The 22,228-nt window shown below is 48.8% G+C and overlaps 1 protein-coding gene and 2 long non-coding RNA genes across 3 annotated transcripts; all 3 read right to left on the reverse strand.

The window, feature by feature from the left end:
• Positions 1-436: 436 nt before the first annotated feature.
• Positions 437-1,622, reverse strand: LOC122393401. Its single transcript, XR_006258691.1, has 3 exons — positions 1,458-1,622; positions 907-1,023; positions 437-714 (listed from the first exon to the last, which is right to left on the reverse strand). It is a non-coding gene; the product is annotated as an uncharacterized LOC122393401 (long non-coding RNA).
• Positions 1,623-3,579: 1,957 nt separating this feature from the next.
• LOC122393403 lies at positions 3,580-4,835 on the reverse strand. The gene is made up of 3 exons (XR_006258692.1): positions 4,671-4,835; positions 4,230-4,346; positions 3,580-3,973 (listed from the first exon to the last, which is right to left on the reverse strand). It is a non-coding gene; the product is annotated as an uncharacterized LOC122393403 (long non-coding RNA).
• Positions 4,836-10,293: 5,458 nt separating this feature from the next.
• LOC122393386 lies at positions 10,294-16,912 on the reverse strand. The gene is made up of 2 exons (XM_043389333.1): positions 16,801-16,912; positions 10,294-11,215 (listed from the first exon to the last, which is right to left on the reverse strand). Exon 2 carries the CDS (start codon positions 11,213-11,215, stop codon positions 10,424-10,426), a length of 792 nt encoding a protein of 263 aa, XP_043245268.1. The 5' UTR covers positions 16,801-16,912; the 3' UTR covers positions 10,294-10,423.
• Between the last annotated feature and the right edge of the window lie 5,316 nt (positions 16,913-22,228).

Consider the following 22,228-nt stretch of genomic DNA (forward strand, 5'->3'; position numbering starts at 1 on the left):
TTACTACATTAGAATATTATGACTCAATTCTAAGCGACTTGTTTCTTAGATTGTGACTTTGTAGACGATCGATAAGTTTTTAGGAACTTTTTTTGCGCGCGGCGGATCCATGGGAGAGGAACGGCATTTCGGGGCAACTGCTTCCTCCCCGCAGCTCCCGAAAAGGAGGAAAATTTGCTGTTCAGAGTAAAAACTTACCGACTTGTATATTCTAATTTTTCAATTGTACAGGAATGTGTAGGAAACCGCAATGCGAGCTAAATTTTTAGGGGGTTCGGACACCTTTTTGGAGACATGCCCCCTCCCCGCAGAGTGCGAGGTCGCCTTTCCGGACCAACTTATGTCTTTTGCACGGTAGAATAACTATATAACTCTCATATAACTCTCATACCTCACGAGAGGTGTCAAACACCCCGCTCCAGCAAACAAATATGAGTACACAAATAAACTGATGATTTATTGACCCACCGCACACAGTTGGAATGAGCCCCGATCTTAACACAGCAGCGGGCGAGCTAAGAACTACTGGCCTTGAGACCTTCCGGCCAAACCTGGACCTAGCACATCACTTCAATAGTTGGGAACACTCAACACAGCCAGCTTGCAACGGTGGAAATATCTTTGCTCTTGACGACGCGATCCATGTGTGGCAAAACGAATGGCAAATGAAATGGTGAATGGGCGCAGCCTTGGGCAGAGGTCACTTCTTGCCACCTGAAAAAGAAAAGGGAACGTCAGCTTAGCTCGAAAACAAAAACTGGTGCACTTCGTGGCCCCGGACTGATGATCGAACTAACGAAATTCTGTACTTTTCATTGATTTTTTAAAGCTTTTGCAGTTTTCTTTTATAAAATAATAGTTGATTCTGTTCCCAGCAAACTGAAATATTTTGGTTTACGAACGCACCTTTTTTGCCGCCCTTTTCTTTCGCGGCGGCTTCCTTCTTGGGGGCGGCCTCCTTGGCAGGCTTCTTGTCCTCCTTGGCCGGGGAGCCGGCCGGCTCGGCGTCTCCGCCCTCCTTCTCTGTGAAGGGGAAGGGATTAACCAGTCTCAGATGACGAAAGAGGCTGACTTATGGCAATATATAAAGGTGGCTCTTACCAGGCTGCAGGCTAAATCAGCTCAATCAACCTGGAGGCACGCGGGTGGCGCCAGGAGGCAGATTGCAACATCCATGAGCCTTATCTAACGATTTTCCAAAAGTTGGACTTCATGACAAAATAAAAACACAATTTTATAAAACTATTTGAATTTCTGTACGCCGGGTTTTGTTGACTTTTCCTTTGACCTTACGGCAAATAATTACCGGGCCGGCAAAAATAAAAGTTCCAAAGGGGATGAGAAAACGATTTTGTCTACTGTTAGCAAGCATGTTTGGTAATTTTACATGGAAAGGAAACGACAAAGACGGTCCATATTAAAACAGCAAAGCCCAGTGACCGAAGGTATGTACTCACTCGCTGCCTTCTTCATGGCTGGTTGCGTGCTGCGGCGCCGACCCCTGACCGATAAATGCCGAGCCCGCCGCCAGGAGTGGCCGAGGCCGGCGGAGCTGAGATGGCGCCACCGTCGGCCCGGCTCGGCAGCTTCGATCAGCGCCGAAGCTGGCGCCGTCCGGCGGCGGCGGCTTGAACGGCAGGCGAGGCCCCTCCCGGCGACGGCGCAAACCAGATCTGGCCGGTTCAGAGCAGAATGAGCCGACTGTGCAGACGCCGGCAGGGACCGCGCCGGCCGCCCGATTTCCCTTGTTTGCGTACCTGTCTGCTGAATTGCGCTTAGGAACGCTATCTTGTGGTTCAGAATGGCTGGTGCCACAACTTTCGATGAGTTTCGACGTGAGAGGAACAATTTTGAGCTTGAAAACTCCACCCGTATCTCGCATGTTTCTGTTCAAATGGATGAATCCTAATAGCTGAAGGAAGTAGAGGTGTGACAAGTATCAAAAGGCTGATCGCTTACCGGTTCCACGCTTAAAACGTTGTGACGGCACATTGTTATTACCTGCGGAAAACATTGTGGTAGGCATTCCTGATACTGTTTAAAAATATTTTTATTGACTTTTGAGAAACATTCTAGAGCGATTTAAACACTCCGAATGTGTCGAGTTCGATTATACGGATCGACTGGTATGCAACATGACCTTTTCTGGTCAGCTTATGGCTTTGAACCTAAATAAAATTTTCATTTTTTTTTTAGCTAAGTTATAAATCCATTCGACGAGTCTCACCGACACAAACATGATGCGATGCCGGTAAAAGCAACGCACCACAAGACTTGTGTCAAAAGTTATAGCAGAATGCGCTTTTCCATGACCCTGTTGTAGCTCTATTGATTTTCGAGTTATGCGCCAATTAGTCAATGAACTAGGCAAAATTTGTCCTTTGATGACCTCCAGTGACCTGACATTTGACCTGACGTAAAAATTAATCCAAAAATATACCCAAAACTTACTCCGAGATTTTCGACGCTCACTCAATCGTCGCTTATCACGTGTCACTATCGCGTGTCGCTACGTGGCTCAAGAGCCGGGTTAGACACGAGGTGTGTTTAGTGCCCTCGTGAATTATGATGCGCTAATTATGAACAAACTTTCTTGCGATGAGCTTTTTGTACATTTTTTACAAATTCAGTGCTAACTCGTCCCCGAAAAAAGCGAGAGCTTCAGCTAATGGGACTGTTCCATCAAAGCTGTTGTGAAAGTCTCAGTCACATTTGTGGTTGTGCCAACTGCCGGAGTCTATGGGGTCTGTTCCAGTCGCACTTCCTAACACCTCTAAACTCCTCCAAGATTGCTTCCCTGTTCCAGTGGCAGCTCTAGCCCCTACAAAGCCAAGAAGGGCCCTGCTCCAACCTCCTCTGTCTTGCTCTTGGAGGAGTTTAGAGGTGTTAGGAAGTGCGACTGGAACAGACCATATATGTACATACATATATGCATACCTATATTACATATATGTAAACGCTGGCTATCGAAATCGCTGGTGCCATAGGTGTCCCAGCGAGTCCCAGCTTAAGTCATTACACTCTACAGTGCGTTGGGTGTCCTAGAAATCCCTGGTGGCCGTGGCTGTCCCAGAGTCCCAGCTGTAGTGGGCGTCATAGTCCCAGAAGCTTTCGCTGTCCAATATAATCACAGAGCTCCAGTAACCGTGGCTGTCCCATAGCCTCAGTCCCAGTGAATGTGGCACCTAACAGTCATGCCATGCTTTCGCTTGCCAGTCGACCCATGTAGCCACATTTCAATCGACGTATTGTCTTACATAGAGACTCGGGAGCAGCGCCAGCGTATCCGGTGTCCATCTAATGCCAGCTTTCATGCCAGGTTGCCGCATCAACCTAGCCCGTTTAGATCAGGTGAACCAAGCTAATCGTACTAATCACATGATTATTCAAATATTGAACTATTTCCACTCATTTATGATACAGATATAAACTTTTGTTTATTTCGTGTCCTACTTTAGAATCATAATCGAAGTACTCTTTATTGACTCATCCGAGGTTATATCTCTGCTCTGGGTCGCTCGAATCAACTGCTCTTGGTGTTCCTACCGAAGGCCTGACACGATCAATACAGTCGTCCAATAACACAATCATAATTTATTTAGCACCACTGTACACGCATTTGGAATCGGCTCAGAAGCTCGTCACAGGAACACAGGCGAGGGGGGAACCGCTGGTCTCAATCAGCGGACCCGTGCCACCGAATACTTTAGGGTGCCGCCGCGGCCCGCGGTCACCTAGCCTGTCTAGAGGGGTCATCTGGAGACCACAAGAGGCATGGCGTTCCACGCCCTCAGCCGCCGAGTATTCACCGGAGCGCGGCCCTCCCGGCTCCGAGCTCTCCGCAGGCTGGTGATGGCGAAGGCATCTCTTCTCCAATGTGAAAGGCGGCGCGAGCGAGGTGTGGAATAATGAAATGAGTGATGGGGCGGAGACAGGGCATCCGCAGTCATCGCCCGTGGTCACTTCTTGCCACCTGCGAAAATAGACAAAGGGACTTCAGTTTCGGCTCAGCGATGTCATTTGACGTGGTTGCACTATCGGATGAATCATTTAGGGAAAAATAAAAAAACAGCTGAAATAGTTCAAATATTGTGACTTGGTTACTGTACTTGCAACATTGACCCACATAACTGAGGTTGCTGAGCTTGATCAATGTCTAACCCATAACTTAAAAATTGAAAAGTTGCAAAGCCAAAAATTTTACCAAGGTAAAAGTGGGTGATTTTTACCTTTCTTGGCACCCTTGGCCTCCTTGGCGGGAGCCTCCTTGGCGGGCTTGGCGGGTGCCTTCTTCTCAACCTTAGCATCATCGGCCGGAGCATCGGCGGCGGCGGCTCCTCCCTTCTCTGCGGGCAAAACACGGCGAGTTAGCGACGAGAGTCAGCGATGTCAGCGAGGCGCCGGGGCATTTAGGGCAGCACTGTCTTCCCAACTAGGAGAGGGCTGCAGGGGACAGGGCATGCTATCGATCGTCGCCCAGACAGCCGATGCTCAGGGAAATATATAAGACCCACTGTGTGCCATTGTTGGAGTAACAAGTAAATGACCAGCTCTGACAAGAACGAAAACGTTTATCCGTACTTATTAACGAATAGGCACCACAAAACCTGGCCAATGCACACACCACTGATGGAAGGGCTGCGGCCAAAGGCCAGCAGTAGATATCTCACCCGGCTTGCCCTTGCCCATGTTTTCTGGAGCTGTGGGTGACTGCTGGCTTCTCCGGGGGTCTCCCTGCGCCGACTGCCCTCCGCCCGCCAGAGGGAGTGGCTGGTCGCCTCGGGTGGCGCCGGTGGCGCCCACGTTCCGGCCGACAGTGGCGCTGACTGGCGGCCGGCCGCTGAACTATGTAGGGGGTGCAGCTGGTGTCGATCGGAGCAGCGTGCGGCTCAGCGGGTGGGGCAGCCCGGGCCGCCAGGGGTCGTGCAGGGACGCACACACTTCGCCGTCAAATTTCTCCCGATCAGAATCTCAGATGATTTCGATCAACCAAATTTGTTAATTCAGCGCATCACGGCTTTCCGGGGACATGAATTCAGCGCCGGCAGCGGTCTCCGCCCTCCGCCGTGAGCCTACAGGCTCCTGTTCGTGACCGAGCGTTCCAGAGTCGTGAACCGGATCGAACCGGTAGCCACCTCCCGGCGCCGTCGCCGCTGGCCTGAGGCGTCTTTTGACCTTCGGCAATGCCCTCACCGTCACGACAATCGTGGTTGGAGGGGGATGGGGAGGGGAGGGGAGGAAGGGGGACTCGGAAGCGACGGGATTAGGGAAGGGCAGGGGCGCGGAAACTACTTTCAGACGGGAGAGGGGAGGGGGACACCAATATAGATATCAACCTAGCCCTAGGGTACCTCCAAATCTAGTTTTCCTACCGGTTACCTATTTTTCATCCCTTGGCTTTTTCAACAACAAAAAGAAAACATTTGCATAAAAAGTGCGGTATTCCGTCCCAAAGTTGTGAAGCACCTCCCCCACGGCCCCAGATTTTTTTTTTTGGGGGGGGGGGGCAAGCTGCCCCCACTGCCTCTCTCCCCGCCCCCCGGTTCCCGCGCCCATGGGGAAGGATGATCCGTGATAGTGCGATGGGGCCTAGTAACGACGTATTTTTACGAGCGAGCGAAGTCTTTTCAATATAACGGAAAAATCTCAGTATGAGCGGCCCGGCGCCCGGCCTGTAACCCTTTTGAGAGGCTTATATCTCAGCAACCGCTGGACCGATTGGCCTGCGGTCTTTTTTGCTGGGTAGCCCCGCCCCCATCCCTTCTACCCCGTAATTGACTTATACTTTTGATACATCTAAGTGACCGTCGTGAAAAGTCAAGGGTGTTCAAGAAGTTTTGCAAGAGTAGTGATTTTGAGAGGCCCATATCTCAGCAGCGGCTTGGGCGATTGTCTTGCGGTAATTTTTATAGGGTAGTTGCATCCCTTCTATTCTACCAAAGGTCGGATACTCTTGATCTATGTGAGTGACCCCCACTGCACGTGCAAAATGCAAAAAGAAGAGGTGCCAAATTTGTTCCCATTTCAGTAACTCGGTAATTACTGGGGCGATTTCGCTGAAACTTGGCATACAGGTAGGCAACCACCAGGCAATGCATTCCCATGTGTTGCGGTTAGGGTGCTACTGCACGTACGCACGTGCAGGAGGCGTTTCCAGATCTCGAGAACGGCTGGGCCGATTGCGCTCAAATTTGGTACACGGTTGGGGACCGGTTAGTAGGGTGCCGTGCAAAAGTCAGTTTGGACCCCGTTTGCACGTGCGCACGTGCAGAATGCCGCTTCCAGATCTCAGGAACGGCTGGGCCGATTGCGTTCAAATTTGGCACACCGCTAGCGACCGGTTAGAAGGGTGCTTTGCACAAACCCATTGGAAGTATCCTCTCGCCCTTCCGCACGTGCAGGGCTCACTATCTCGCTCGCTCGTTCTTCGCCCAAAAGGCGTTTTACTGGTGGTTAGGGAAATGTGAATCTCCTAAATATCAAATACGTTCATGCTTGGATGCATGCCTCTCACCCTCATCGGCGTTTTCGCAGCCGCTAACGTAAGGGAGCCGTCCCCTCCCCATCCTAGCCGCTCGGTCCCTGCTAGACTAGCTTCGCTCGCGGGAAAAACGAGTTGCAGACGTCAGGAAGTCAATGATCCCCTACTTTAAAGCCCTGACTCCTATGTCATTGATTGACCTTCCAGGTCAAATCAGCGACACACAATCCGATAAAAATGGAACCTGCTAAACCGTCTTAAAGTCTGATTTATATTGGGGTTTTCGTGGTCCTCATTTTGAATTCAGCATTTGTAGGTATTGTTCAGAGATGATGTGTTCATGCGGTCGAGTAAGGTAAAATCAAACATTGCTAATGATGAAAAGTCTGGAATCGAGTGTGCGCTGGCTCACATATGTGTCAAATCGTTATTCTGGCCTGGGAAAGTCTCAGGAAAGTTATAACAGGTGAAAGGTCATGCCCTTTTAAGGAAAGGTATACAATGAGGTAACATGAGCGTACTGGAAAGATGCGTCGTGACCCGCCGCTTAGGCTTCATTAGATATTTTGATGATAGATGCATAAGTATATATTTTAAAAGTTTTGTATGATGTAGCCCTTGCGCATAGCTGGGGCGTCGCAAGTTATGGAAAACCCATTGGAGGGATACGTTCGACGCCCCGGCTATGCGCAAGGGCTATACATCATACAAAACTTTTAAAATATATATTTACGCATCTATCATCAAAATATCTAATGAAGTCATATTTTGTTTAATTGCATATTGACAAAATGTGTTTAGTTTGTATTTACTCTTAGCTGAGCTACTCCGAGCAGGGGGCATGTTTTCAAACCTAATTTTGTGGACAGGGGACGCTCTTATATAGGTATGAAATATGGTGTGACGGAAGGCCACTCGTGATGACATCGGGGTAGGGTGCGCTTGTGCTGAATAAGGCCTGCGCTCGATGCAGGGGGCGCTTGGGTCACCATTGAACAATGAACATGTCTTATGACAGGAGAACGGTATAGCAGCGCTAAGCTGACGTCCTGGACAGGTGGCGCTGATGTCTTATGGTCGACGGGGATATCGGAAAGATGACGCTTACGCCACCACTAAAATGGTATGCAGAGTCTATAGGACAGTTGTTAGGACTCGTACAGGACAGAGGAAGCTTCCTCCAATCCCCTTAAGTGGGTATCAGTCGTGTGAATGCTCGTTTCCCCTCAAACCACATCCAGGTTATAGATAAACGGTTACCATGATCAGACGCTAGCAGGGAAGCTTCTTTCGGAACAGGCTCTCTTGCGGTGGGGTTGCCTATCCCCTCCCCCCTGAGACGGGCTCAGCCCGTCCCCCCCCCCGTCCACCAAAGTGGCCGCCTAAACCGGTTCCCTATCCTATTCTTATATCCCCGCGACGCTTGAATGGTCTGACTAGACTGAAGCAGTCTAAGCCGATTAAACAAACAAAGCTGGGTATTTTGGGCGAGCGATTATGCACCGTCACATGGACATGTCTGAACGTTTCCATCATGCCAGGGGTGTTTGCCCAAAGTTATCGAAGCTGACTAGTCTGACTGGTGATGCTCTTTTGTGTGTTAGGAGCGGAAAATAACATTTTTTCCCGTCCGTCCAATGGGCAGTAGCGGCGGAATACCTTCAATTAAGGGGGGGGGGGCACTGCCGACTTTTGGTCCCATTCTTTCCATGCAGCGCCCATAGGGCTAATGTTAAAATGCCAAAATCAAAGGGGGGCACGTTGCTCCGGTGCCCTCCCCGTTCCGCCGCCTATGCCAATGGGCAACATCAATGCCCAGGTACGCATTGTTCTGCACAGCCATATTTTTTTTCGGCAACGTATGTGTATGTAACCTACCATCGTTCAGCAGTATCCATAGATTTACGGCCTCAACAAGTACCGTACGTATACCTGCTTGTATGGTTCGAGGCTACGCCTCTGGTTTGGATACTGAGGGTGCGCATTTGGCAGTGCACCTGTTATCTGTTCTCGACTGAAAGGCCTGATGCCTGATCTTTATTGAAACACCTGTTCTTTATTGAAATCGCGACTGCTGCCATGGTTGGCGCTATAGCTCTGGCCACCAACCGGCGTACACTGTACACTGTGTACAGTTTCCTCTGTACAGTGCGACTGTGGGCGTTTGCCGGTATCGCGTTTCCCTGGCGAGGAGCTATATAACGTACTGTAGAGCGTTTCCCTGACGTCTCCTGCAATCACATTTCCCGGAGTTGTTTGTCGCCGTGAAACGTCTCTTAGATTGCTTTCCGGTAGGTGCGAGTAAGTTCGGTGAAATTCTAGTTGTGTGCTTGGACCTATTGTGCTTCACTGCATTCGTTAAGTGTAAGTAGCATGCTGCATTTTCATTTAATCAACTTACAAATTACCTAAATAAAATACACAATTGAATACATGACATAGTTTACAATTAAAGCTCCCGAAGAACAACTTAACTTCAACTTCAAACTTTTAATTACATAAATCTAATGCAGCATTTGGTATATGCTGTCGCAGCTCCCCATATGCATACTCTGTGATGATTACTGATTGACCAGTGACCTTTACCACTGGGCAGCATCAGTGATGGAGAGACATGGTCTGGTGAGCTAAAGAGTTCGCAGCTTTTCTGTGCTTCGTCATTTTCCATCCTCAGGACAGTCCAATCCTTCTTCATGCCTCGAACCGCCTGATCCGGACTGGACGGTGGCCTTCATTCGACGTGAGAAGCTCCTCACTCCTCAGTAACCGGCTCACGTGCGGTAGGGTGGCAGTTGGCGCGGCTAGTTGGCCTTGTCCATCGCGACGGGCTCAGCCACGGCGGCGCACCAGGGTGCAGCCGTTCAGACTTCAGACCAATGTCTCCCCTAATTCCCATCACCTTTCCGGCTCTGAAAAGGCCTCGTTAGACCAAAAGGACCACCTTACCCTACAAAGAAAATTTTAGGCATTATCCCCTGCCACGAATTCCCAACGCGAGAAAAACTTACGGGACAACAAAATAAAAAATAGCTTACTTACGGCCTTTTTACCAGTCGTTGACTGTCACGTGGTCAAATAAACCTTTATGTATGTATGTATGTACTTTGGGACTTAATTTTTTATCGTCAGTTGCTACTTGCCTGAAATATTCACAGACATTTTTACCTCCACTTAGCGCGCGCGGCGAGGTGATAATCGCACCCATATGTATTGTGGACTTCCCCGTCCGTTATTCCCACTAAGCCTACGACTTTGCTGGTCCCAGCACCGCTCTCAGCTCGGCTTTACAGAAAATACGGTAAAAACGGTCCACAAAGCACACGGCCTTCGTCGCAGCGGGGACTGTCCCGGCTCGGCTGAGACCTCCGTAATAGCGCTGCATCGTGAACGACCCGAGGCCTGCCACGCCTGGGCACTGGGCAGCCGGAGGCTGTTCGGAAAAGGAAAGCACTCCCCTGCAATGTCTCGGGTTATAGGTGAGATGACGTGCGTGGGTCGGGTTCTAATACCAGGATCACCGCCGTCAACAAGTCCCCACTGAATCGACATCAGCGCAGGGATCTCACCGCGGCGGGACGCACGTGCGCTCGCCACGTGCGGCGGCTGACACGTGTCCCGCTCCTGTCACGTGAGGCTGAGTGCCGACCCCTCGCTGTGTGTGTGTGGAGTGTGGTGCTGCTAAAGCTACTGACAGTAATCCCGTCATTCTTGTCTGAGAACTGCTCCGTATCAGTATTGCCAGAACTTATGATTATTGTAGTTTTCGTAATGTAAAAGGCTTAGAATATACTCAGACATCGTAACACAAAACACGCATGAACCATCTGTATCCATCAAAATACGTAAGCTATACAAAAACGCAATACAAAAACGTTACGTACAAACTTAAAAACTACCACACATTTGCTGCCGGCAGCATCGCCATTCGCTCGCAAGTCTTCCTCAGGCACTCCTGCCCGCAAGCTCGTCAGGATGTGACCTGACGGCCAAAGGGTCACTCCCATCCCCCAGTTCCCTGGGGTGTGACCTGATGCGACCCCGACCAGACCTGGCAGCACCACTGATGGCCTCACCGAACCGCTGTTCAAGCGCGGTGGCACAGCCGCCAGATTCAACATCAGTGAACACCATCGGCGTCAAAACGAGAGGGGTCTGCGTCGATCGCGCGTGTGCGAGAGTTGAGCCTTCGCCGGTGTCGATTTTGTGCAGTGTCGGGGCCGTCGGCTGCAGGGACTCGTCTTGTGTCGGTCGCAGGGGTTGCGTCTGTGGGCGAATAGGCAGATTCTGTGGTGGTCGCAGGGTCTGCATCTCTTGCTGAACGGGCAGCCTCGAGGGCAGCCTGCTCTCTGTAGGAACAGACGACGTCAGTCGATCTTCAGCCGGTGGCAGTCGGTCGTCAGCCTCTGGTGCTGGGACCGACAGCTGCAGGGCCGCCGGGTCATTCACCAGGCCCAGCAGGAACCGGTGCGTCTCGCGGCGCAGCGCCCGCAGCTCTCGCTCAATCTGATGATGGCGGCGCATCGCTCGCATCAGTCGCAGGGCAGCAGCTCGCAGCACGGCCCTAGACAGCGGCCGCCTCCGCCCTGGACGGAGGCCGGCCGCCGACACGGGCGGGTCGGGGGCTGACCCGACCCCGGCCCAGGGCAGCGTCTGGACGGACGAGGGGCGGCCTGGTGACTCATTCTGAAACGTCAGGCCGCCAGGAGGACCGTCCAGCTGCGATGATGGCCGCATCTGAGGGCACACGGAGAGGGGATGCTGTTAGACGTCAGGGGTCAGATGCAATGGAGCACTCCACAACAAATCGTACCAGCTAAAAGCACAGCCCTCGAACTTAAGACATTTTTTTTAAATAAAGGAATTTATCTACGAAAAACTATTTTCAGTCTTTGGTATAAAGGCAGTGTTTGCAGCAGAAGCGTATTACGCGTTAACGAATCATATCGCGTAGTTCAAAACCATCTGCATGCTGATTGGCCGATGATTGACGGCTGCATTCCTTGCATTCTTCCGTAAGGTACCGCATTCCTCCGTAAGGAATGATTTCCGAGCTAAAATCGATATAATTATTTGACTCGGATACCCGTTTGAGTGTAGAGGCCTTAGATTTGTGCTCGTCTCAGCTCAAGCTACAAAATTGCTATTCCAGTTCAAATCCAATGTTAAAAATGGTATAGTTCCTTACATTACTCTGGTTTCAATGGCCTGACTGACAAAACAAGAGTTCATGCTATACAGGGCGCATTGCTCAGGCCTCAACCCCATTGTCCGATTAAGCAACTCCTGGTTGAATCGGTGGATACTTAAGACGCGCAAATTTCAACGTTCCTATCAAAGTCAGACACAGTTCGTCCTACTCAGTGGCATTGAAATTCAGCTGACTGCGGCTGCCAACCACAACCATCCGCATTTACCCTCTATGGTTCTCATACCTAATATCGAGCGCCGGAGAACCCCAAACCCGGGTTCTCATGAGGTCCCATGCTGTATCAGCTGTGCTACGGGATCGGATAGCTAAGCTGGTTGCGGATGCCATAAACGAGTTACGGCTGCTACATATATAGGATTCTATAAAGAAATGTATTTATATATGGCTTTTATGTCTTTTGCAGCACAACGTGACACAGCAGCTCGTTACCGATTCATCGATCGCCTGAGGCACCCGGGACTGTGCTCCGGTTATAAGCTAACGTCAATACTAGCGCCCCGACGGTAATCAAGCGAATCGCTTCGTCGGCAGCTGACAACCCCCTCCCCGCCCGTGCCACTCACGTGCGGGGGGGGGGGGGGCGGTCGTAGCGTCGCTGCGCCATTGAGGCTGGTAGGGTTGGAGCGGAGGGGGGGGGGGCGACTGGTCCCGCCCGGGCCGGGTGACGTCACAGCCGGTCACGTGCCGGCTCACGTGACGGGCGGCCGCCGAGTCGCGTGCAGCGCCCGACGCGCAGCGCGCTGCTGATAGCCCAAACAAACACTGGCAACAGCGCCAACCGTCGCAGTGATGTTGCACAACAGGTATCACCTTGAACACCAGCTGGGCTGTGTCGCGTCGGCATGTACTGCCCTGGCTGCATTGTCGTGTCGCCATCGACGACACTAGTGGTAAGGTTACAGGACACACTCGTTCTGCGTTCTTAGCTACTTTGGGAAATGGCTTGACCCGGATCGGATTGAAAGATTATTTCAGGCTAAATAATCCAATAAGGGAGAGCCCAGGCGAATGGCGATCGTCGCCAGAAGAAGGACCAATCTCACTTCATGAGATCAATGCATGGCATCAAAAGCTCATAAAAAATGTTTCATTAACATATATTCATGTTTGTACTTATGTGGTTAATTAATATACACGAACTTTGCAGGAATTTGTCATTCAAAATTTGAATTAATGATTTGGGAGGCGAATATTTGATGATAAGCCCGGTTCATTAACTTTGGCCATGGTTTCGTTCGGGTGAGTGCTGATATGATGAACGTTGGGGCAAAGTTGCTCAATGCAGAAAGTTCTGGTCGGGCAATGTGATAAGGGATATGATAAAAGTAATGTGGCCGATCTGACATCATGTGCCCCGTGTAAAAAAAAAACACATGTAAACAACAAATAATTTGAGTCTAAAGATACCTATCAGCAACAAAGGATTTGAATTAACCACTGCTGTAAGTTTCATTCCCTGAAAACCAAACCCTGGTTGCCAGTTTACAGTTGACACTGAGAAGGTCACAAAGTCGTAACATTTTGGGACGCAAGATTACTAGAAAAAAAAAAAATATTGGACCAGGCATAATCATATTGCAGGGTTTTATGTATGGCGACACAGCTCAATGACCTAACTTGACCTGAAAATAAGAAAGGTGCCAATCGTCACGGCTGCTAAAAGATCAGGGTGTCATTTCCTGCTTTTTTTCTCGAGCTCCTCCAGGACAATCACGATACAAAAACTATCGGGACCGGGTGGCACCAGGATCTCCTCGGCAGGCAAAGGGCTATCCGGCACATCACAACCAGCGCTTTTTCTCCTTATGCGAGACAATCCTGTGGCTAGTTCATGTAGTTATTCATGTAACAAATAATAGCTGGCTCATTCATTTGAGTGTATTTTGCATGGCATAAGAAACAAAATTAAATCATAAGCAAAACATTTTACGGTGTTAATTGTTTGAGCATACAGCGTGCCTAGGGGTAATATCTAGCCAACAAGGAAATGACCACAACCGTTAGATTTCGGCATTCGGTCCACCAGCTTCATTAACAGGTATGTGTACACAACACAATCCTTTAACCCGCGCATGACTGGGGTATTTTCCGTGACGCGAGTGACGGGGGGGGGGGCTCTCCAGAGTTCCCTCTCGTATTTCCAATTTTTACTGGTCGGATTGTCAAAATTCAAACGGTGTCTGATAGCCCTGGAAAACTGTCAGGCGAAACCTATTTTCATTGACCTCGAGGTCACCGATGAGTGATGACGTCACAGGTCAGGTCAAAGTAAAAATTGTCGGCATTTTTGCTTGTTTACAATTTAGGCTCTGGCCGCCGGCTGACAAGTCCGATCAGGCTCATTTTTGGTTTACACACTCCTTGATATATGCCTTAGATACCCTGAGGCACCTGAGGGTACCGAGCTTTTACTCTGAATTTTTCAGGTCAAGGCCAGGTCATCCTAAGTCACGAAAATTGTACCTTTATCATGTATCGGTCACGTGCCGCATGTTTTATGGTCCACTTTAATCGGAGATTTCAAAAACAATGTCGTCTGTGTCATTTGAGGTCATTTTCTGCTGAATTTACCGGATGTCAGGTCACTTTCAGATCAGAAAAGGTCAAATTTTGAAAATGAATTTTTTCAACAAAAAAGGTGTCTAGCAGATGCAGTTTTAGCTCAGAAACACGATGGTGCCATTTATATTGCTGTATGATGTCAAAAACGTACTGAAAAATGGTTTTGCAAAATATATAATTGTAAAATTTTGACAATAATGCAAATAACTTGGCTATTTTGGAAGATATTGGGCTAAAACTTGCTAGAATCAGTGTGTGGTCTATCATATATATTCTGTTTTTTTAAACATTTTTTTTTAATCAAAAATATATTCGTTGGAGGTGGGCTATGGCTAGTTTGAGCATAATTATAAGTATTATGATGGTTGAAAATGACCTTATGCTCATGATACAATGAAATTATATTAAAATAAGTCCAAAAAGTATTATGATATATTTCGACTTGCGTCGTCTTCAGAATGTACATTTTCGGAATTGTCGACGAGCAAATTCAAATCCTTTCCAAATAGCGTGCAACATTTTTGTGAAATCTCTGGCTAACAAATTACAGTCAGGTCATACCTATAATAAATTTTAGCAGCGTACAATACAATGCTCCAATATCACTGAAGATCGAATTTATCCAATTGCTCTTCAGTGATATTGAAGCATTGTATTCTACGCTGTTAAGATTTATCATAGGTATGACCTGACTGTAATTTGTTAGCCAGAGATCTCACAAAAATGTTGCACGCTATTTTGAAAGGATTTGAATTTGCTCGTCGACAATTCCGAAAATGTACATTCTGAAGACGACGGAAGTCGAAATATATCATAATACTTTTTGGACTTATTTTAGTATCATTTATTGTATCATGACCATAAGGTCATTTTCTACCATCATAATATTCAATAATATATTTTTTTTGTAATTGTAAAAGCATATTTTAAAAAATTCAAAATTTCGAAAATTCGAGATAACAGTTTGATAGCTACGTGTAGGTATGTGTAGTCCACTGACGTAAAGCAATTGGATCTAGCTTTAACCCTCGCCGGCCGAGGGGGGGGGGGGCGGGTGCCGCCCCCCCATAGGGTTTTTTCGCGATAGCTCCGAACACGCTGGCGATAGAGAGCTGAAACTTGGCATACCTGACCTTTGATCCAAGCCGGATCTTTTGACACCAACCGCATTTTTGGGTCAGGTCAGGTCACTGACCTATGACGTCATAAGTGAACCTCTGCACGGTCTTCAGATGTCGCAACTTCGCAACGCCCTCACTGCCAGAGGAGATGTCACAGGGAAATGAAACTTGCAAGATCTAGTATCCATTATGAGTCCCACAACTTGTATATCTCGGATTTTTCCTAAAGGTCATATGAGGTCAGGTCATTTTCGTGACCTCACCATTATAAGTCAATGGGGAAAAATTCAAACTGCTATTCTGGCGCCGGGAACGATCTCCAACTATCTCAAGCACACAGAATCGTGATTTGATGCACTCCTTGCAAGGTTAGATGCGTCACTTTTGCAATGTTGACCTTGCGTGACGTCATTTATGACGTCATCAAGGTCAAATTAGTTTTTCGTCAATAACTCTTGATCAAATTGAGCTAGCGAGTCGGGAAAGGCACCAATGGACTCAGGAAGGCCTGCCGAATCGAATGATATGCGACATGACCTCTTTCGACCAACTTCGTGACCTGGGGGTGCTGACCTGACCTTGACCTGAGGTCAACACCCCAAGTTGACCTGACCCGGACAAAAAGTATATCATTCGACGCGCCTGAGCGAGGCGAACACGATGCTGCCAAAATCGGCGCTCTGCGGCCGTTTTTTGCGAAGTTATTCACCAAAAACTGAACCGTACCCTGGGGCACTTGACCTGACCTCAGAGGTCACCGGTTGACCTAGGACCTTAAAATCGGGTACCAATCTCTGCGTCTCGTAACGGCGCACACGCTCGTTTATTCCGCGACGCGCTAGCTCCACCAGGGGCGAAACGGCGAGGGGGGGGGGGGTCGTACCCCCCCCCCCCCCCTCGGCCGGCGCGTATGTAGAAAACCAATAGGTCCGGCGAGGGTTAAAACTAAGCTCTTGACAGCGTTTGCCGTAATTCAACATTTTGCATCAAAATCGGCCGACATGACGTTACTCTGACGTCATTTCCTGCCAAACTATGGTAGCTAGAATGTTGGAATTTTAACACAAGGTGTCGAATTGATGCCGCTGAGGGTACCGAAAGTTTCGATTTGATCCATCAAACGGTTTAGAAGATATTGCCGAAAAACGGGAGGGGGATCTGTAAATGCCCCCCAGTCATGCGCGGGTTAACCTGCTCACTGCTCCGTGCTCATGCATACAAACAACGCAGCGCTGCACGCACTACGCATGCATGCGCTAAGCACAGACACATTCAAACACCCTCTCCACGTACGCACCCCCCCCCCCCACACACACACCTATCCCCCCTCCCCACGCACACCCGTTCCCGCGCGACCAGGCAGTAGTGGCCGTCTGACCAGCAGCAGGGTGCCCGCGGTCAAAGGCGGCATCAGGCAGCCTACTCACCGCATGCCCCAGGTGTGAGACGTCGTCTGCAGGTCCTGACGCTTGGCGCCGCGTCTGCCGGCCGAGCCGTCGGATCGCAATCTGCCCTTCCCCCACCGCGTGTATACACACAACCAGCTATAGCACCCAGCTGAGTCGGCGCGCGGCGGCCCCGCCCGCTCGCTGCCCGCCCCCCCCGTACCGCCCGCCCGCTGCCGCCCCCCCCCCCCCGAGGCCGCGCGGCAGCCGCCGCTGCAGAGCTTTGTTGCCAGAATATCGATAGCTGGGGTGTCGATCGTCGATTGCTTAGCTTCTGCCCTGGTGGCGGGGTAGGGAGGGGAGCAGTTTGACCACCCTAGTTATTCTCTGTTTGTGTCAGAAAAGGCTGCACTAACGATTCGAAGCTAAGAATAGCTTATTAGACACCAATTGTGGACGTATGTAGGTATGCTCAGGTCATGACCTCATCTAACGGCAGGTCTTCAGGCCAGTTTACTAGCAGCCTTCACTTAACGTATGCCTGCGTTTGTGTCCATTCTACACGGTTTATCCTTAATTCAAGCTTGTGTAAATTGAAAATTCCGCCAAGATATAGCTATCCCTTCTGTCACCAACTTGTACAGACTTGCACGGTTTGATTTGATGTGGCGTAGTTTTATGTGAAATTTATATCAGAGCTATGAGACAATGAGAAATGTGCCCCTGCTGACCTAACCATCGCGAATGATCTCAATGTTTTGTCCGGCAATAAAAAGCATGTCATTCGGTGCAGCTATAACACAGCAAAGATGATTCAGAAATCCGTTCTAGCGACGTTTTTGCTCCACGTCATCTACAAAAAGCAAGCCCCGATGTCACATTTGGGTCACTTATCTGACCTTTATTCCGTGTAAGGGCTGTACTGTAATAGAGAAATCTTTTATCGTAGCTACGTAATTCAGGATGAGGTTGAAGGAAGAAGTAAAAAAAGAACATTTGGGTCCTCTCCTAAGTCGGCTCCTACATGGGAGCTTGCGACATGCGATAAGCGATGCTAGAAAAAGCATAAAAACAGGAAAAAGTGTTTGGGTAGTTTTCAGGGTAGGTCAAAGTTTGGGTGACCAGAGGTTGTTCAAGGTCACCTTTCGATATCGTAAAGTTTTGGGACAAATTGCCTCTTAACCCGCGCCCCGTTGGGCTCTGCCGAGCAACGCGCCCTGTTGGGGGGGGGGGGGCAATTTGGCCCCCTAAGATCTCGAGAACCACGCAACCTAGCGACAAGTGGCAAACGGTGTTGGATAGCCCCCATCAGAGAACTACCTTGTGACCCAATTTTATTGACCTAGGTCAAACCGATGACGTCACAGGTCAGGTCAAAGGTCGAATTTTCACCGTTTACAGGCATTTCAAGAAATGCGTTCAGCGTTGTAAAATCGAGTAAAATGCATTTCATTGAAAATCATCGATGGGGAAATGTTCTTCAAACACATATTTTGCTATTTGAGGTCACTGATACCAGGTCAGGTCACAGAGGTCAGGTCACTGAGGGTCACAATATGAAAATATCATGTGATGCATGTATTATGGTCCATTTTATATGCCAAATACGATTATGTGGGTCAGGCAGCCTTTAGGGTCAGTTTAGATTATGTTCTGGTGAAGGTCAGGTCAAAGTCAGGTCAAGGTCAGGTCAAGGTCAGGTCAAGGTCAGGTCAAATTAGGTTAAATTTCAAAGTTGATATTTTTGCATAAGATGGGTATCGATTCGATGCAACTCGTCACGGGGAGTTCAATGGTGGTCTTTGTTTTGTCCTACGTAGTCTAGAATCGCTAAAAATTGAGTTAAAAAATTTGACGTCATCATTTTTGAACAGTTTTTTTCACTATAACTTTGCCAAAAAACGAGATATCGATCTGAACTTTGGTATGTATATAGAAGAGGGCAGGAACTATCACATATATTCCAGTTTTTCGAAATTCGAATTTTTGGGTTTTAATGAATTTTTCTAAACAATTTTTTTTTTGATTTTTTTGGGTTTAAAAATCCAAAATTTTGAAAATCCGATATATCATTTTTGTAGCGCCGCTTTTTGTCTACATGACCATATAACGAACTTTGAAATTACTTGGTAACTAAACTATAGATTTGGTGAGCGTTTCAAGATTGCATGTTTTGTGCTCATTTTTGCTCGAACATGACCTCAGTTTGACCTCAATAACTCCTGACCTAAGGTGACCTAAGACTTGAAATTTTGTGTCAAAGGTGTCAAATTGATGTCCGGGAAGGTACTGAAAATTTGGCGGGCGGCCGCCGCCGTTTTCTTGATATTTAGGAAAAAACACGGGGGGGGGCAAATTGGCCCCCCAACGGGGCGAGGGTTAACCTGAAACTTATACCTATATATCAAAGTGCTAAAATTTTCAGACAAATATAGCCTGTCTAAAGCTCTTGTTTTAGTGTCCTACCTTTAGCGTCAAACGTAGGAGAATGAGCTGCTGAACTGGCAAGAAGGTCACAAAATGATTATCGTAGGGAAAACATTTTGTTCTTAGGCTTATGAATCGACACAGTCACTCCTTATACTCGTTTACGCTACCTCTGAAGTCTGAACCTTCAGCCTACTCTCAGTGTGCATTGTTAAATATGCATGTGTGAACCTGGACAGCCAATTCAAGGCATGATTATACAAATGAACACTAAATGCCAGTCAGCATCGAATCTCTTCCACTAATCATTCGCTTTGTCGGTAAAGCTGATCCACTGGATACAATGCGATCCTTGTGATCGGCTAGCCAGCATCGGGTCACGGGTATTGTGTGTCCTCACATGGCATAGCAATAGACACGACACACAACAGGGACGTAGCCAGGGGGGGGGGGCACGGGGCTTATGGCCCCCTGAAGGCGAAAAAAAAATAAAATAAAAAATGAGAAAAAAATGTGAAATAAAAAATGAAATAAAATAAAATGAAATAAAATAAAATGAAGAATAAAAATAAGTAAAACAGCTGCACCACCATAAAATATAGTGGGCGAAATCCGAGAAGTTTTCCTTTTTGGAGGGGGTAAGACACTAGACCGCGACCTGTGGCCCATCCCTGAGTAAAATCCTGGCTACGTGCCTGCCACACAACACCGATAAACTGTTGCTCTCCATGAATGAACGTCACAGAGTATACGAAGCATTTTATACGCGTCAGTTCCAAGTGTTCCAGTTTTAGTGGGGATCGTTACCTCACCCATTATGCAAGCCATTATGCATCGCTTTCTGTTAGGACCTAAGTTCGCATAGTTTAGGATATTTTCGGTGCTTTGTTTTGAGTAGGCCGAACAACCGAAGAAGTTATTACGGGTTTCGTCAAGGAGTACGAGTTACATTATAAGAGAAGCGCAGCGCTTGTGGTTTGGTTTCTGCACGATCGGGAGTCCCATGCTAAACGCAAGGACACATCCAAAAAAGCTCAAGTGATACAAAACCATGCCTTTCACCGCCAAAGAAAGTCCCTATAAGCCGATTCTTTAGCATGCCATCTTTTCATGTTAACCCGCGCATGACTGGGGTATTTTCCATAACGCGGACGACTGGGGGTGGGGGTGGGGGCTCTACAGAGCCCCCCCCCTCCTATCTCTGAAACTACTATATGGCCGATTGTCAGAATTCGAGCGGTGGCTGATAGCCCGGAACAACTGCCTAACGATACCCTGAACTTAATTTTTTTCAGGTCAAGGCTAGGTCATCCTAGGTCAAGACAATTTTATTTTGCACATTGAAAGTAGGTACGCTGTACGCAGTACGTACGTTGTATGCAAATTTCTAGTCATCCACTTTGGAGAGATACACCGTGGTGCTATGGTAATTCTTGAAAGTTTCATCACATGCACTTTTATTTGGTGATACAGTCACCTCATCTTATGCAGTTATGCATTTGAACTTCATAGCCTATAACTCCCTCCGGCCAGTGCCTTGCCGCCTACGTATACCATAACATAACATAAACAAGCCCCACTCTTCCACCCAAGGCCGTCTTCCACCCACCTCAGCCAAGCTCATAAACAACGTGAACTTGTTGGAGCACCTTTTGATATTCGACAGTTTTTACGCGTCTACTCTAGTTTCCAACGCCAACTTCGTACAACTCGCATGTGCACGGGACACTTTCACCTACCGTGCATCCGTCGAACCTGCTTCGCTATTCCGGACTGTACCGGCTAGGGTGACGGCATGTTTCCTTGGCGACGCACGCGCGGCGCTACGCTGACTTGGCCGTGCGCGCCGCTATCTACTGGCATTGTGAAACCGTCCTCGGCTGGTTACGAACTGGATGAGTCCGGTTATGACCGGATTAGCCCGTCCTTCGGCCCGCCAGTGTCTCCGTCGATAGGCTGGGACCGTTTGGAAGAAACCCATGAGTGTCGAGCCGGGCCGAGAGCTGGGGACGGGCCGAGGTGGCAGCTGGGGACGGGCCGTGCTGAGGGGCACCACGGTAATGGCCATTGGCCATGGAGGAAGAAGGGTTCTTTCATCCATGGTATGGCTCTGGGGTGGGCGCTGGGACCACCGTAAGGTGTCGTCCATTCGGCCGTGGGGAGTTGTCAGCTCATGCCCTTTGGCATGGCTCTTGGGTCAATGTATTTTCCGTGACTCCGACTCCGACTCCAACTACGGCTCCAGCTCCGACTCTTGACGTCTGTGTTTAAACTTAGAACCCACGCTATTACGCCTAAATTTATGTCGGAGATACCTGAGTCTTGCCTGAAACAATGCCTACGCACTTTAAGACCTTAACCGCTTCTTAAATATGTAAAATACTGAGCTAAAAGCAGGTTCTGGTACAGCCACAGTCCCCTGCATTTACGCTCAAAACGATCGTCAAAAACAGGAGTATGGCTTGAGCCACCTTGAGCTCATACAAAATCTACCTTGTATGTTAAGGTAAGCGAAGTAATATTTTCCACCAAGCAGGAGTCGAACACGACCTTGAGCAGCGCAATGTCGAATCATATTGAGTTGGAGTCGGTAAAGTTTTGGCGACTCCGTCTCCGACCCCGACTCCGTCTCCGGCTCCGTCTCCAACTCAGACAGACTCCGGCTCCGGCTCCGCAGACCTGCCCTGTGACATTCTTTTCACCTCTCCTTCCCTGGACACTGGGCACCGGGTGCTGAGGGGTGTAAGTACCTTTTCCTTCAGCCGAGGGGATGCGTTGCCGGAGGGTGCCCCTCCCCTCCCTCCCCGTTGGAAGGGGTCACTGACAGGCTAGCGCTGAGCGGGCCGGGGCGTGGTCACCGGTCGATACTCCGGTCAGCTCGACAGGAGACGCCCTAGTACCGTGCGGGCGTCCTTTGTTCACAGAAGGGCGATTCCTGTGGCATGGGTGGTTAATGTGGACTTGTGCAGCATAGCATAGTTTTCGAATCGTATGCGATAAGCTGTGTCATCCCGTCTCAATACGGAAACATGAAGTCTCGTAA

This window comes from Amphibalanus amphitrite, unplaced genomic scaffold (assembly GCF_019059575.1).
Source record: "Amphibalanus amphitrite isolate SeventyFive unplaced genomic scaffold, NRLGWU_Aamphi_draft 000533F_arrow, whole genome shotgun sequence".
NCBI lineage: Eukaryota > Metazoa > Arthropoda > Thecostraca > Balanomorpha > Balanidae > Amphibalanus > Amphibalanus amphitrite.

Coding starts and splice junctions, on each gene's coding strand:
- LOC122393386 (XM_043389333.1), bottom strand. CDS start 11,215: ATGCGGCCATCATCGCAGCTGGACGGTCCTCCTGGCGGCCTGACGTTT.